Here is a 13,785-nt window from a genome sequence, read left to right as displayed (position 1 = left end):
GAGTTCGAAAATATTCGAAGATAGCCTGGAAAGCTATACGAAACCACCTCGAAAATTGCTTGGATATATATAGACTTTGATATTATTGGTCAAAATCCAATGAACAACAACAAATTAAAAATATATATTTCTGGAGGTTGAAAGCTATTACTAAATTATCTTAAAATAAATCGTTAGAACAACATCTTTATATATTTTTCTTATTATTTTTTTTTTCACAGCACGTATTGTACACGAATATGAGCATTTGCTGTACTATGCGAAAAGTCCTCATTCCTGGGCATTGCCTGCTGAATGGCAAAAAATTTGCGAAAAATGTCCAGCCATCGTACGTAATAAGGTAAACTACCAACACCTCACTACCACAAACAACAGCACCCATGTTACTAACTCATCACAGAAATTACGTGTTGCTTCCTCCATTGCTACCAATAATTCAACTGCTAGTACTATTAGTAATATTACTTTAACTACTCCTATTCCCACTACTAATTCTACTACAACTACTACTAATAGGCGTTATATATCTAATAATAATTATTATATGATTAATGATCATAGTTATGCTAATAATGCAAACACAAATCGTGGTGCGGGTGGTGGTGGGTGTGGCAGAAATGCTGTTAGTGTGATTAGTTCAAATAATGTAACAAATAGTAATATAAGTATGACGGCTATAACAAACACAAAAACAAATACGTTAGTGCCGTCTGCCACAATACTTACACAACAACAACAAGCTATGCACGTGCACCCCTCACATCATAATTTAAATCAACATCATAATCGTCACCAGCTATATGATTTTCAACAAACATCTTTACATATCAAACGAAAGGGTTTCTTTAATCGACAAATTGTTAGTATTGATGAGGAGGGTTATGATGCGCTACAACAACAACAATTACAGCTACAGCAACAACCATATACGACAGAACGTTATTATAATCATAACAATACTAACACAAATTCCTGCTATCGTACATACAATCTACAACAACAAACGCAACAACAATGTACCGACACGAATGCTAATAATTGTAATCAACAACAGCATCAAATTCATTATCAACAGCATCTAACACAAAAGCAGCATCAGCAGCAGCAACTTTTGCAACAGCATTCTCAACAACTACAATATGCACAGCATACACAACAACAATATGCGCAGAATCTAGAACAACAACAAGATAAATTAGTATCTATGCGCACAAGTCCTACCACATGTGCTCCCAGCTATGTTGTTAATACTGCACCATCATATAGTGCTGGCAATGTGGGTGCCATGCCCACAAACAATGTTAAAGCTACATTTCATAATAACGGCAATGTAACCAACATAGCACCGATTGGCAGTAGTTTGGAAAATAAACCGCAAAAACTTTTAAATAAACAAATTAAAATGATATCATCAATAATGGTAGGTGCAACACATCTGACTGAAACAACCAATGAACAGCAAATGAACAATTCGATTGACTCAATAAATAAACAAAACAAAACGATTACAGAAAATACGCAACAATCATATGAACCAACCACAACAACAAGAAATGAGAAACTATCAAACAACAACGACTCAAGAAATAAAAAAAGCGCTGTTAGTGCTGCCGCAGCAGGTGTTAAAAGCACCGGTGTAGCAGCACACATCAAGGAATCGAAACACAAATCGCGCAGCAAAAGTCGCCCAAAGAAAGCAATTGGAGTTGTTGTGGATGATGATTATGAAGAGAACTGGGATACCGACGCAAGCGATGTTGAATTTGTTTGTGAAACGAAATATACAAAACCTGATATTGTTATTACAGCTGATGTTAAAGCAAATCAGCGACGCGCAACTGAACGTCCAAAATTTATGCGCTCAAATTCGACATGCAATTAAAATGGAGTGTACTGAGGGTATAGCGTTGAAATTAGGGCTGGGACTATCCGCATATTCGAATATCCGGGTATCCGTTGGCTCGGATAAAATCCGGACGGCATGGATATCCGGTTAATATTCGTTTGTGAAACTATCCGAATATCCGGATTTATGAAGATCCAGTTAATAACCATATTTTTGGATATCCAGTGAAAGCCACAAATTGATGTACAATATATGTTTATTTAACATTAATAGCAATAAATTCGTGGGGCATTTAAATCAATTAACAGCGTTTTTTCACAATATAAACAAATGGAACTGTTCTTATTTTCACTTGTTTGTAAAATTGTAGCTTTTTAATTTTTGACGTTAATTTAATAATCTACAAACATATTTTGTGAATAATTTTTCGATGTTTTGCTTCGTTCAATTCTGATATGCAGATATTCAACTTTTATATTCCAGTATCCGGACATACGGATATCCGGATTTTCCGTTTACGTATCCTGATAGCCGAATAGCGGATATCCGGATTTCCCATTTATGAATCCGGATAGCCGGATTTTTTGCTTAGCTATCCGGTTATTCGAATATCCGGTTTGTCCGGATAGTTGAAAAATCCGGATGCAGTTCACAGCCCTAGTTGAAATGAGTACAGTTTTTTTTAAATAACAATCTTGTAATACACCAAAATGGAACACAAACAAAGATAACGCATGAGTGAAGTAAAAAATGTGCAATGAAAAAAAATTAATAACTACACACAAATAGTATAAGTTATTTTTTTTTTAGCTGCGTTTAATACCGCTCTATCTCGTTTGATAGCGGTACAAGTCAGCTGTAAATATATAGAATTAATATGCATATAGAAATGTACACATGCGCGCAAGAAAATAATTGCGAAAACGATTTGCTTCCTTTTTTTATTTTTGCCAAGCGAAAAAACGTTTTCGAAAGAATATTATTTAAAATTTTCATGAAAGTTTCCACATATTTAATATGGACCCATCATAAGAGAAAGCTCGTAACTTGAAAGTTTTGTTAGCAAGGACGTATCTCAGACATTCTTTTAATAAGGTCGTATTTTAGCGAAGTCGTTATTCAGGAGACCGGTCAAAAAGGTTGTAACTGTAAAAATTATTTTGTTGGCAAAAAAAGCTTTGAATTTAACTTAATTTATTTGCTTTTTACACTTCGCAAAAGAGTCAGATTGGTAAACCACAATATTGAATTAAGAGTCTTCAATAGTATAGTTTAGTATTTTAAGTAGTTATCGAATTGTGAAAAGAAATCAAACTTAATTTAGTATCATATCTCTTCTGTCAAATTTCAATTACAACCTTGATTCCTTTTTTCGATGTTTTTCAAAACACAGTGCATAGAATATTTAATTGTCTGCAAATGTAAGTCAAACATGTTTTATTTTTAAAATCAACTCAATAAAAAGTTTGGGGACAAGAAATATATCTTGAATTAAAATTTCAAACATGTTTTATTTTTAAAATCAACTCAATAAAAAGTTTAGGGACAAGAAATATATCATGAATTAAAATTTTTTTGGAAGCGGCGGATTTTCTTAAAATAAAAATGAATTTAGTCGGTGAAAGTAAAAACCCTTCGAAGTTTGGAAACTTTAAAGCGTGCAAATATTTTAAAAACCCAGTCCACAAGTAAGTGAAAAATTTTCCAAAACAACTTTATTTTCCAAAAAAAATCGTAAGAAATAATATGCTTAAAAAAATTATGATATACATTAGACTGGGTCGATTTATTAACCGATATCGCGCCATTGATTTTTCTATAGGATTTGTGCTCAGGAGAAAAAAGTTCCACTACGCATAATCAAAAAAGTAATTTTCGAGCCTGCGAAAATACATTTTCTTTTACTTTTTTCGACTTTGACTTTTAAGGTGACCTACTAAAAAAAATTTCATTTGATTGCACAATTTTCATGTATACATATGAACATTTTTTTAGTAGGTCACAAAAAAAACCTTAAAAATCAATGTCGAAAAAAATTCAAAAAAATTAAATTTCGAAGACTCGAAAATTATTTTTTTTTGTATGCGTAGTGCTACTTTTTTTCTTGAGCCCAAATCCTATCGAAAAATCGATGGCGCGATATCGGTTAACTTTCGCCCATACCAATCGGCCCACCCTAATAAACATATATGATTTTAAGTTCTTTTATAAAAGATTAAAATATGTTATGCTTTAAAAATATTTCAAAATGTAATGCCATTTTTTTCGAAAATCGAACCAGTAAAAATATTTAGAGGTGAATCTAAAATGTTTGAAATATAATAAGTAAAGGGAAGTAAAAACTTTTGATTTCTTCCAAAAGCCGTCTGGATTTTTTTCAATGTAAAAAAGACAATTTTTCGCAGTTTGTATGGAAGAGAATCTGAAGCTTACTTAATTTGCGCTTAACTCTTTAAATGTTTTTTCCCGTCCAACTAGTCGCTTCCTCGCTGTGCTTACTAGCGCAAATTCGTAGCATAACAATTTGAAAATTTACTGGAAGATTCCCAAAAGCCTTTCGAATTTCTTCGAAAACGTTCTCGAAATTAGTATACATTAGGGTGGGCCAAATTTATTGTTGAAAAGACACATCCAGTTTCTGAATCTATGGGTCATACGGAGTAATGTTGTCCATGGGACCATAGGTCTGAATGAATTTCGACTCCCTAATTTTGTTAAAAAATTTTATATCCCAATCCGAATAGGGGCTCTCACAAATAAAATACATGAAAATAAATGTCAAATTCAGATTAGGATTGGGATATACAATTTTCTAACAAAATTAGGGAGGCTCAAAATTCATTTCAGACCTATGGTCCCATGGAAAATATTACTCAATATGACCGATAGATTCAGAAACTGGATGTGCACCTGAAGTGTTTTTCCCCATGCAGTTCGACCCGCCCTAGTATACATAGTTTTTGTTGAACGAGTTATTAATGTTTTTTACCTAACAATAATAATAGAAAATCAAGAAAATATTGCTGAAATTTGAAAATCTTTTTGCTGCTATTTTAATACGCGCAGGTGTGGTGTGAACTAATTTCTGTGCTAGAACGTATTTTAATTAAAGTTTGAGTACGAGTGTTTTAGTACCTATACCGAGTAGTATGGATCGATTTCCACTCAGCTATTAATATACATATGTAGGTATGTAATATATTAGGGTGCTCGTGGATTATAAATTATACGCGCCCTCCACTTTCGAAGAAAAAAATTTTTACTTGAAAATCGAAGTCGTTTTTTTTTAATTATTTTGTTTTTATCGGTGTACATTGCTGTTCTTCGAAAATGTTACTTAATCATCCTTTTTCTAAACGAAGATATATGAGGAGTTTGAAATATATTTCGTACGGCGCTCATTGTACAGCTTCAAATGAAAATATAACAAAAGTTAATAACGGGCACCCTAATGTGTATAAACAAATAAGTCATTTCATACAAAATGGTGCAAAGGTGAGACAAAAATACTTTCGATTTTTATGAGTTCTGGTTAACGCTTCGTCTATCAAATAATGAAGTTCTTCATAATATAAACACAATTTATAACCGTTCTATCCATTGTGGATAAGACAAGTGTGATATCTTCAGCATAGACGTCAAAATAACAAATAGAACCGATCACCTGGTTTTTAAAGTGACTATCGTGGCTGCATCCTGTTTCTCTTTACCACTCGCTGAAGAGAGCGCCATGTACGCTGCCATGAAGTTCTTAGTGAAAAAAAAAATACTTTTTTGTTATTGAAAATTGCACAATTTTAACTTGTTTTGAAATAATAATTTTTTTGTGCAAAAGATGCAGAAATTGTTTTAAATTTTAAAAAACTGGAATTTGTAAAATCTGAAGTCATATATTAAAAAACAAAAGTTATATATATATTAACGAATACCAATCTAAAAAACTGTTCGAAAAACGTCAAACTTATTATAACTAGTTCAGGGATGCATTTTAGAGTACCGGCGAGTAAAAAAATAGCAGCGGAAAGAATTTATTTAGGCGTGTCATGATATCCAATTGTTGGAATTGGATTTATAAACAACAAATATTTCTGCCCTAGATTGTGAAATTTTGTTTTGATATTCAAAATATCAATCACCAAACCAAAATGTTTTGAAATCATTGCAGCAATATTTATTGGTTTTGAATTCAAATTCGACATGAAATGAATTCCATGACACCACAGATTAGATAAGTTTTTCGTAAATTCAAAAAGTAGTTTGATGAATTTATAACGAATACTATGTAAAGCAATTTTGAAAATAAATTTTTGATTCTCACCATAGCTCATTTGAGATGCAATGACTTTTATGTATATAATAATGTACATATTTATAATTATAAGAAATCGATGCAGGAACTCATCCTCCTCTTTGAGATAATACAATTAAATTTTACGTTAATATTAATTAAGACATTGGTTGTTCGAAAAAAGAATTAACTGCCAGACAAATAAAATGTGTATATAAAAAATATGATCTAACGAGTGAAAGCATTTTTGAAATTGTATGCAAAATTTGAGCAATAATTTAGAGCATTTTTATCGAAAGTTTTAAATGAAGTTCAATATTTTAATAGCCGCATAAGCTAAAAAATTTATAAATTATTTGAAATTACGAAACGACCCACACTAACCCGCATTGCTACAAAAAATGCTTACAGCATTTTTTAAGCGATGCACTTTGGAAAATTTCGTGGAATTATAAGCGCAATACAAAAATCTCGGCAGCAGAGAGTGCGAAAGGCAAACCGAAACTGAATGAAAAACTGTTTATATATTTGTATAGAACATTCGAATATTAGTAAGAAATAAAAAAATACCTATTGTATATATTTTATGATTCGACATTTATGAAAATAGCATAACCTTGTTCAAAAATTGCTTAAAACAGTTAAAAAAAAAATAAACCCTATTTTCGAAAATATAATCAATAAGGGGTTTAAGAGATGAAAATAATATAAAATGACATTACAAGCTGCGGCCATTTCATAATAATTTACATTTCATTAAAAAAAAAAAAAAAAAAAAAAATTCCAGTGGAAACTTTCGAAGTTTAAAAATTGTAAAGTATACAGAAGTTTCGACGTTTCAAGTTGAAAATTTTGCAAAACTTGGTTTTTTGAAAATTGAGTCCGTATTAAATAGAAGGATTAAAGAAGACTTTTATAAAGTCTGGGGCCGAGTCGTAACATACGATCCGTTATCGAATACTGTTTTTTAAACAGAGCTCCGAAATGGTGTATCGGATTAATGAAATATGTGAACTAGGAACAAGGCGTACTCCGTAGATCCATAAAATATTTTTTTTTTTTAAGTTAGGTAACCTAATTTTTATCGCTTGAGTGAACATAGTTTTCGATCCGTGATCGTATGTTATCATTCCATAGCTGATTATTCATATTAAATATCTAAATTAAAAGTTTTTTGTAAATGACATAGCATCTCTTAAAAATTTTTTAAATAAACAATGCAACTTGCTTTGTAAATCAATCGTTTAACAGATGAAAAACAATTTTATCAATCTAAAACATGTAATGTAACAAAATAATTTTGAAAGCTTCGAATTTTCGTAAAGAATATCTATAACTGAACTTTATAATTGAGAGTAAGCAACTGTCAAATGACAACGTAATTTTTTATTTTCGAAAACCGGCAGAGACTGAAATACAGTTTTTGTTTTTGAAAACTGAAATACACCTTTCTAACCGTACAAAATTAATACTTAGAGGACTTTCGAATGTAGTATGCGTATACGTATGCTGAAGTTTTACATCAAATTTTTTATAATAATTGGGTTCTACATAGTTTGCTGCCATGATGTTCGAATTGAAAAAAAAAATTCTTCGAAATTTCCCTCTCCCGAAAACATTATTCGAATGACGATACATATTACAAGTTTTATTTTTTAAATAGCAAAGTTGTGTAAAAAGACTTAACACATATTTAGAATATGGCTGTCATATTCATTGAAAAAATTTTCGAAATTTTTATGTTTTTATTTGTTTTTGCTATTTCCTTAATATATTTCAGTTTTTTTTTTTTTGTACAAACAGCCATTTTTTTTCTATAAAATTTAAAAAAATGTTTATTCACATTTTATGCAAATGAAAAAGAAGCATTTGTTCGAAATGATCCTAATACGAAAACTTAAATTTTATAACTTTTTTTTACCATTAAAAATATATATACATATTTATATAGACACATACATATATTTTTATAAAGTGGCGTTAGTTTAAAAACAAAACAAACATACCTGTTATCAAAGATTTGTTCCTTTTAATAATTTTATATATATTTTTAATTTTGGTACATATTACCATTTGAATGTCTAACATGCAAAATATCAGTTTCGCAATTTGAAACTTTTCTAGGTAGTAAAAAAAAAATATTTGTATTATGAGTTTCGACGTCTTGAAGCAAAGCTTTTTTAAAAATGTTAAAAAGTTTTGAAATTGTATTAATAAAAAAAAAAAACTCAAAATAGTTGTAACCTACACTAACTAATCTGTGTTTTGGCTGTGAAACAGATTATTATTAAACAAAAGAAAAATATGTATTCATAAAATTAAAATGCGAAAACAATAAAAAACAACATATGCAGTGTTTAAAAACAAAATAAAACGACTATAAGTATTAAGAATTAAACAATACAAAGGCCAAATTATTCAAAACATTCGAAATTAAAAATAATATTGAAAAATTAATATTTTTAAGTTACCTAATATGCAAGCAATTGCAAAAAGTTTTAGGCCATTAATAAATTTGCCTCAACTATTATTAAGTATTGAAACGAAATAAATGAACTCAAGTGATTGCTAAATGCGTTGGAGTTATGTGGCGTGGAATAGAGGAAATTAAAGTAAAAAAAAATAAAAAATTTTAAATTCTCAATTTTGTTGAAAATTTACTATTATATGAGTATATCTGACTTAACTTTTCACTAATTTACTTTATTAACAAGAACTGTTTCGAAAACAAACTAAATTTTTAACATAAGTTATAGTTATCAAAAAAATTATTAATAAATTTTCGAAATAGTAATATTGTGTAAAATGTGTGGAAGAAAATATGCCATTTATCGAAATGAAAATCTTTTGATAATTTGTGTTTGATACTCAACAAACGAAATATTTCATTTATATCGTTATGCAGGCTGCTTTAAAATACGCAACATTTTTTGCTAATCGAAATAGAAATTTAATAATAAAAAATTTTTTTCGAGCTCGTAAGTTTTATATACTTTTTTAAGCAATGTATTTTTCGGAAATTTCAGTAAATTTAATACATCTAAGTTTTAAAATATTTAATAAATTGTTTCATAAAAAAACCTGGAAAATTAAAAAAAAATATATTTTCGAAAATATGTATCTCACAAATTATTTTATTTAAAATAAAATAAATTTTAAATATTAAAACATTTAGATTTTCAACATTTTTAAAATATTTCCTTTTTTACACTGCAACAAAGCCGAAATACACTTAAAAACATTTATAACTAAATAACTTTACAAATTATAAAATATATTAAAAATGCAGTAAATGGAAATCTTTTATTTAAATTACATATATTTATTTTTCTATACCTACACTCAATAATCTATAAATCTTTAAACAAAAAACTCAAAGTAGGCAATGTTTCGAAAATTTTCAAGAAGTGTAAATTCTTGTTATTTGAAAATGTTTAAATATCAAAATTAGCTGAAAATGTTTTATAGAAAAACATTTTCTGTTCGAAAATTGAATCTGTTGCAAGTTTTATTACTTTTTAATGTTCATTTCATTTTAATTGCTATACAAGTTGTTTACATACTTATTCATTCCACTACGCTTTAAAAAGTTTAAAATTTTAAAAATTGCGAGACTAGGGTTAACAATTGTATTTCCAGGATTAGTATTTTTATACATTTTTAGAAAAAGATTTACCTATTGAAATCCATGTTTTTAATATTTGCTTTGAAAAATTTCTCACAAAATTATTTTTGGCTAAAAAAAAAATTACGCAAGTCGCAATATTTGTACAAAAAATATGAAAATAAAAATTTGAAATTTTTATGCTCTCAAACTCAGTACGCAATTTTTCTCAAGAAATTCTACTAGTACGTACGAATTCTAGTAATTCAGTACATCCGAAAATTTGTGTTCAAAATAGCAGTCGAGGAAATTACCCTTCGATGTCGGATATTTTCTTTTTTTTAATTTTTATTATCTGAATGTGTGAAGCATAGCTAAACAAAATTTGTTTGGTTTCTTTTGCCACACTCTAACGTTCAAATATATAAATAAAAATCGTGCTAAATTATATATAATCTATTTGGTTTTTCTATTTCCTATATGTACGAGTGCGAAAAGAATTCCAATCCTCCGTGAAAGAAGGCACTTGAATTCATTTACGGCAGAAAGAAATTTGGCAATTGTTTACTTAATCACATACTAGGCATAAGATCAATATACATAAGTACATGTATGAAAATTCAACGTATATATGTATATGTACATAAGACAGTGTCAATAAAACACGTTCTTAGAATACACCCCAACATAGATATATTTGTAAGGTTTTTTGTTTTGATCCGGTCTAATGTACTAGTAGATGCGCATTAGACTGGGTCGAAAAAAAAAGTTGCTAATGTCCGCCCTAAATTTAAAGATTATGTTGAGAGGGTTTCGGAAAAAAAAATTTTTTTTTAATCCTTCGAAATACAGCCCAAAAGGGTTTTTCGTTGTAACTTGGTTATTTGACGTCCGATTTTTAAAATTGATATGTCATTATTTTGGCCTTGAGAAGCTTCACATTGCCTTAATGTCCTTTTAATCTATAAAGTCGTTTTCACATGATTAGGTCAGCTAACAAATTCAACATTTCGAAATTTTATTTTTTTTGTTAACACGTTCAGCAAATTGAAAAAGTAAAAATATGGGCGTGGTCCGCTCTTTTCCCTTATTTGACGGGCTGAATTCTTTTTTTGAGAAATTTGGTATAACAGCTGTTACGGTGCTAACAGCTATTAGGTGAAAAGTCAGACTCTGACTTCTGACACTTCGAAAAACGGAGTACTTTGTTTACTTAAGCCTCAATCTCTACAAAAAAGTGGGGTTTTGTCCAATACCCAGAAAAAAGTTAATTTTGTCGCATAGTGTTATTATTATAAATACGAAACAACAGGTTTGCCTCACTTATTTACTTTGACTTCCCCTATTCATGATATTTGGCATATCTTTATTAACTTTTCAATGCAAACCCTAATAATAATTTTTCCTCCAAACATATCATGAGGAAATGTGAAGCTTCTCAAGGCCAAAATAATGACATATCAATTTTAAAAATCGGACGGCAAATAATCAAGTTACGACGAAAAACCCTTTTCGGCTGTATTTCGAAGGATCAAAAAAAAAAAAAAAAAATAAAAAAAAAAAAAATTTCCGAAACCCTCTCAACATAATCTTTAAATTTAGGGGCGGACATTAGCAACTTTTTTTTTGTATGGGGACCAACCCAGTCTAATGCGCATGTATGCATATTTAAACAAGAAATTGTGGTTAAATGGAAACATGAATTCATGAAATAAAAAAAATCTTAAGATTTTATACATACCTAATACATACCATATACTTATTGGAACTGTGTTTGTATCTATGTACTTATGTACAACTGTAAGTACGTAATGTGAGCATTACCTACGTATTGTATGTATGTTCTTCTTAGCTATCTCATAAAATAAGTATTTTAATTTATTTTGAGAATCTCAATAAAAAGAAAAGAAGTATTTATCTACTTAGATATTTTATCTAAAAAAAATCATTTAAATTTATTGCTTGTAATTGCTTTTTTCACCATTGATCGAGCTCATCGACCCAAACGTAACATAAACGCATGCATTTGGCAAACAAAAAATGGGTATGGATCTTTTAATGGTGGTGGTGTGTTTTAAATTCATCCAAGTTAGGTCACCACTTTTCACCACATCATATATGCATACTCACCACACACCCCCACAACATGTAACAACTACATTTGCTTTTTTTTAATTTTTTTTTTAACCATGCAATCATGGTTCCACTATATGGTTGGCTCATCTCTGCAGGAACAACATACCTTTGTCAATTCTGTGTGTTGCAAATGTTGTGAAATTACTCTTTTATAAAAAATTTACCACTACGACAGTAAATAATTATCAATGTGTTAGTTACATTTTGCGTTTTACATCTCCTTTTGACAATGCCTATAACAGTGAAATGAAAAAAAATAAAATAAAAAATTAAATCAGCTGATGAGATGACCCAACCATATAATTGAGCCATGTCATGCAATTCACTTGATTTTTACATTCATTTATCATTTTTATACTTTTCATGAAAATGAAATGGTATATTAAGTTTGTCACGAGTCTCAAAACTGTAAGGCGCATAGTCATAGTCAAAATAAAATAGGTTTTAAATTTAGATGCAAAAATCATAGAGATCGGTCGTATATATGATATGTATCCCATACAACGGATTGTTCAGATAAGAAACTTCGTAATTTCTACCCCATTTTAACAGCTACAACCTTCAAATTTCACCATATGCTTTCATATATAGCATATATTGTTGTCTGAAAAAATTACAGAGATCGGTGGTATATCTATATATCTATATATATAAAATTCAAATTATTTATGTATGTAGGTATAGATCGGCTTGCGACCTAAACGGATCGACCGATCACAACCAAATTTGCACAACCCACTTAAACCTTCCAGGGATGGTCATAGGTTAAAAATAATTTCGATATATAAAAGGGGCGTGGCACTTGCCATACAAATGGAATCTTTGCTACTGCATAACTCTGAAGGTATTCATGCTAGAACATTGAGTAAGTAAGTAAGGAGTTATATGAGGTCAATCCTTAACACCTCCAAGAAAACGGGGGGTGAACTGCTTTGGTTTTATCGGCCTATTGATAAATGATTCAAGGTTCGATTCGAGCTCAAGGCCAGAACAATAATTTTTTTGAAATGATAATTATTGTTATGTTTTACCCATGGCCATCTACGCGTAGCCTGCATATTTTTATAGAAACGTTCGGTAAAACCCACGGTCATAAGCTAGTATGGTATATAGCCCATATGAACTGTTATTTTTGACCCTCTTTAACAGCTAGAAGCTTCAAATTTCATCAAATACTTACGTTTAGGTTATATATTGTTGAGATAAGTGATTCATGGTCAAAGCTATTTCATGCAGACCACAAAAAACGTGAAACTGCATGCTCACACAAAGTACCTACCTATTTTTTATTTATCTTAAAAATCGCTAAGGTATGTACATCTGTTCACTATATATTTCATATCTTATACAGCCGATTATTTGGATATTACGAATGGGATAAGATTATTGTTCAGCCCCATTTATGAAAGGTATGAAGTCTTCGGCACAGCCAAAGACAATCCCGTCCTTACCTTTTTGAATTACCTAACGAGTATCAAAATCGTAAATGTGTACGGAAAGTTAGTTGCTTTGAAGCGATTGTGAGTTTCTATTTCCTTTTCGTTACGCATTACCAAGTTATTCATTTAATAATTAAAGAAGTAAGGAAGTCGTAAGTTCGGTTGTGAAAAATGCAACTTATATACATAGCTATTAAGTTACAGAGATGTCACGTTTTAAATTTGGTTAGGATTGGTAAATTAAAAACAATTTTTATTTAATTTTCATACTCAGTGCTGCCATAACACTACTGAGGTTTAATATCATAATAATGTGGTAACACCCCGACAAAATTATACAGATTTTACTAAGGGTAGACCTTTCACAACCTTTTATTGGTCGTGGTCATCAACGTATTTTTTTAATTTTTACTTAATTGGCAGTCGCTTCTTCGCTCTGCCAACTGGCGCCAATTGGTCTCACCAAGGAAGT

At 29.9% G+C, this 13,785-nt stretch overlaps 1 protein-coding gene across 5 annotated transcripts in view; it reads left to right on the top strand.

Annotated features, from left to right (window-relative positions):
- Positions 1-13,785, top strand: part of mxt (Eukaryotic translation initiation factor mextil) — a 44,944-nt gene that overhangs the window by 21,570 nt on the left and 9,589 nt on the right. For 3 of the 5 annotated variants that reach the window (XM_067768327.1, XM_067768325.1, XM_067768326.1), the window contains 2 exons: positions 222-340; positions 839-11,643. In XM_067768327.1, coding sequence (XP_067624428.1) covers positions 222-340; positions 839-1,882 — 1,163 coding nt within the window. In that variant the 3' untranslated portion in view covers positions 1,883-11,643. Of the gene's footprint in view, positions 1-221; positions 341-838; positions 11,644-13,785 lie in introns of those variants that run through there. The other 2 variants (XM_067768328.1, XM_067768329.1) reach the window with 1 other exon arrangement.

Source organism: Eurosta solidaginis, chromosome 2 (genome assembly GCF_040869045.1).
Source record: "Eurosta solidaginis isolate ZX-2024a chromosome 2, ASM4086904v1, whole genome shotgun sequence".
Taxonomy (NCBI): Eukaryota; Metazoa; Arthropoda; class Insecta; order Diptera; family Tephritidae; genus Eurosta; species Eurosta solidaginis.
Note: the sequence above shows the minus strand (reverse complement) of the source record. Positions and strands in the feature narration are given on the sequence as shown.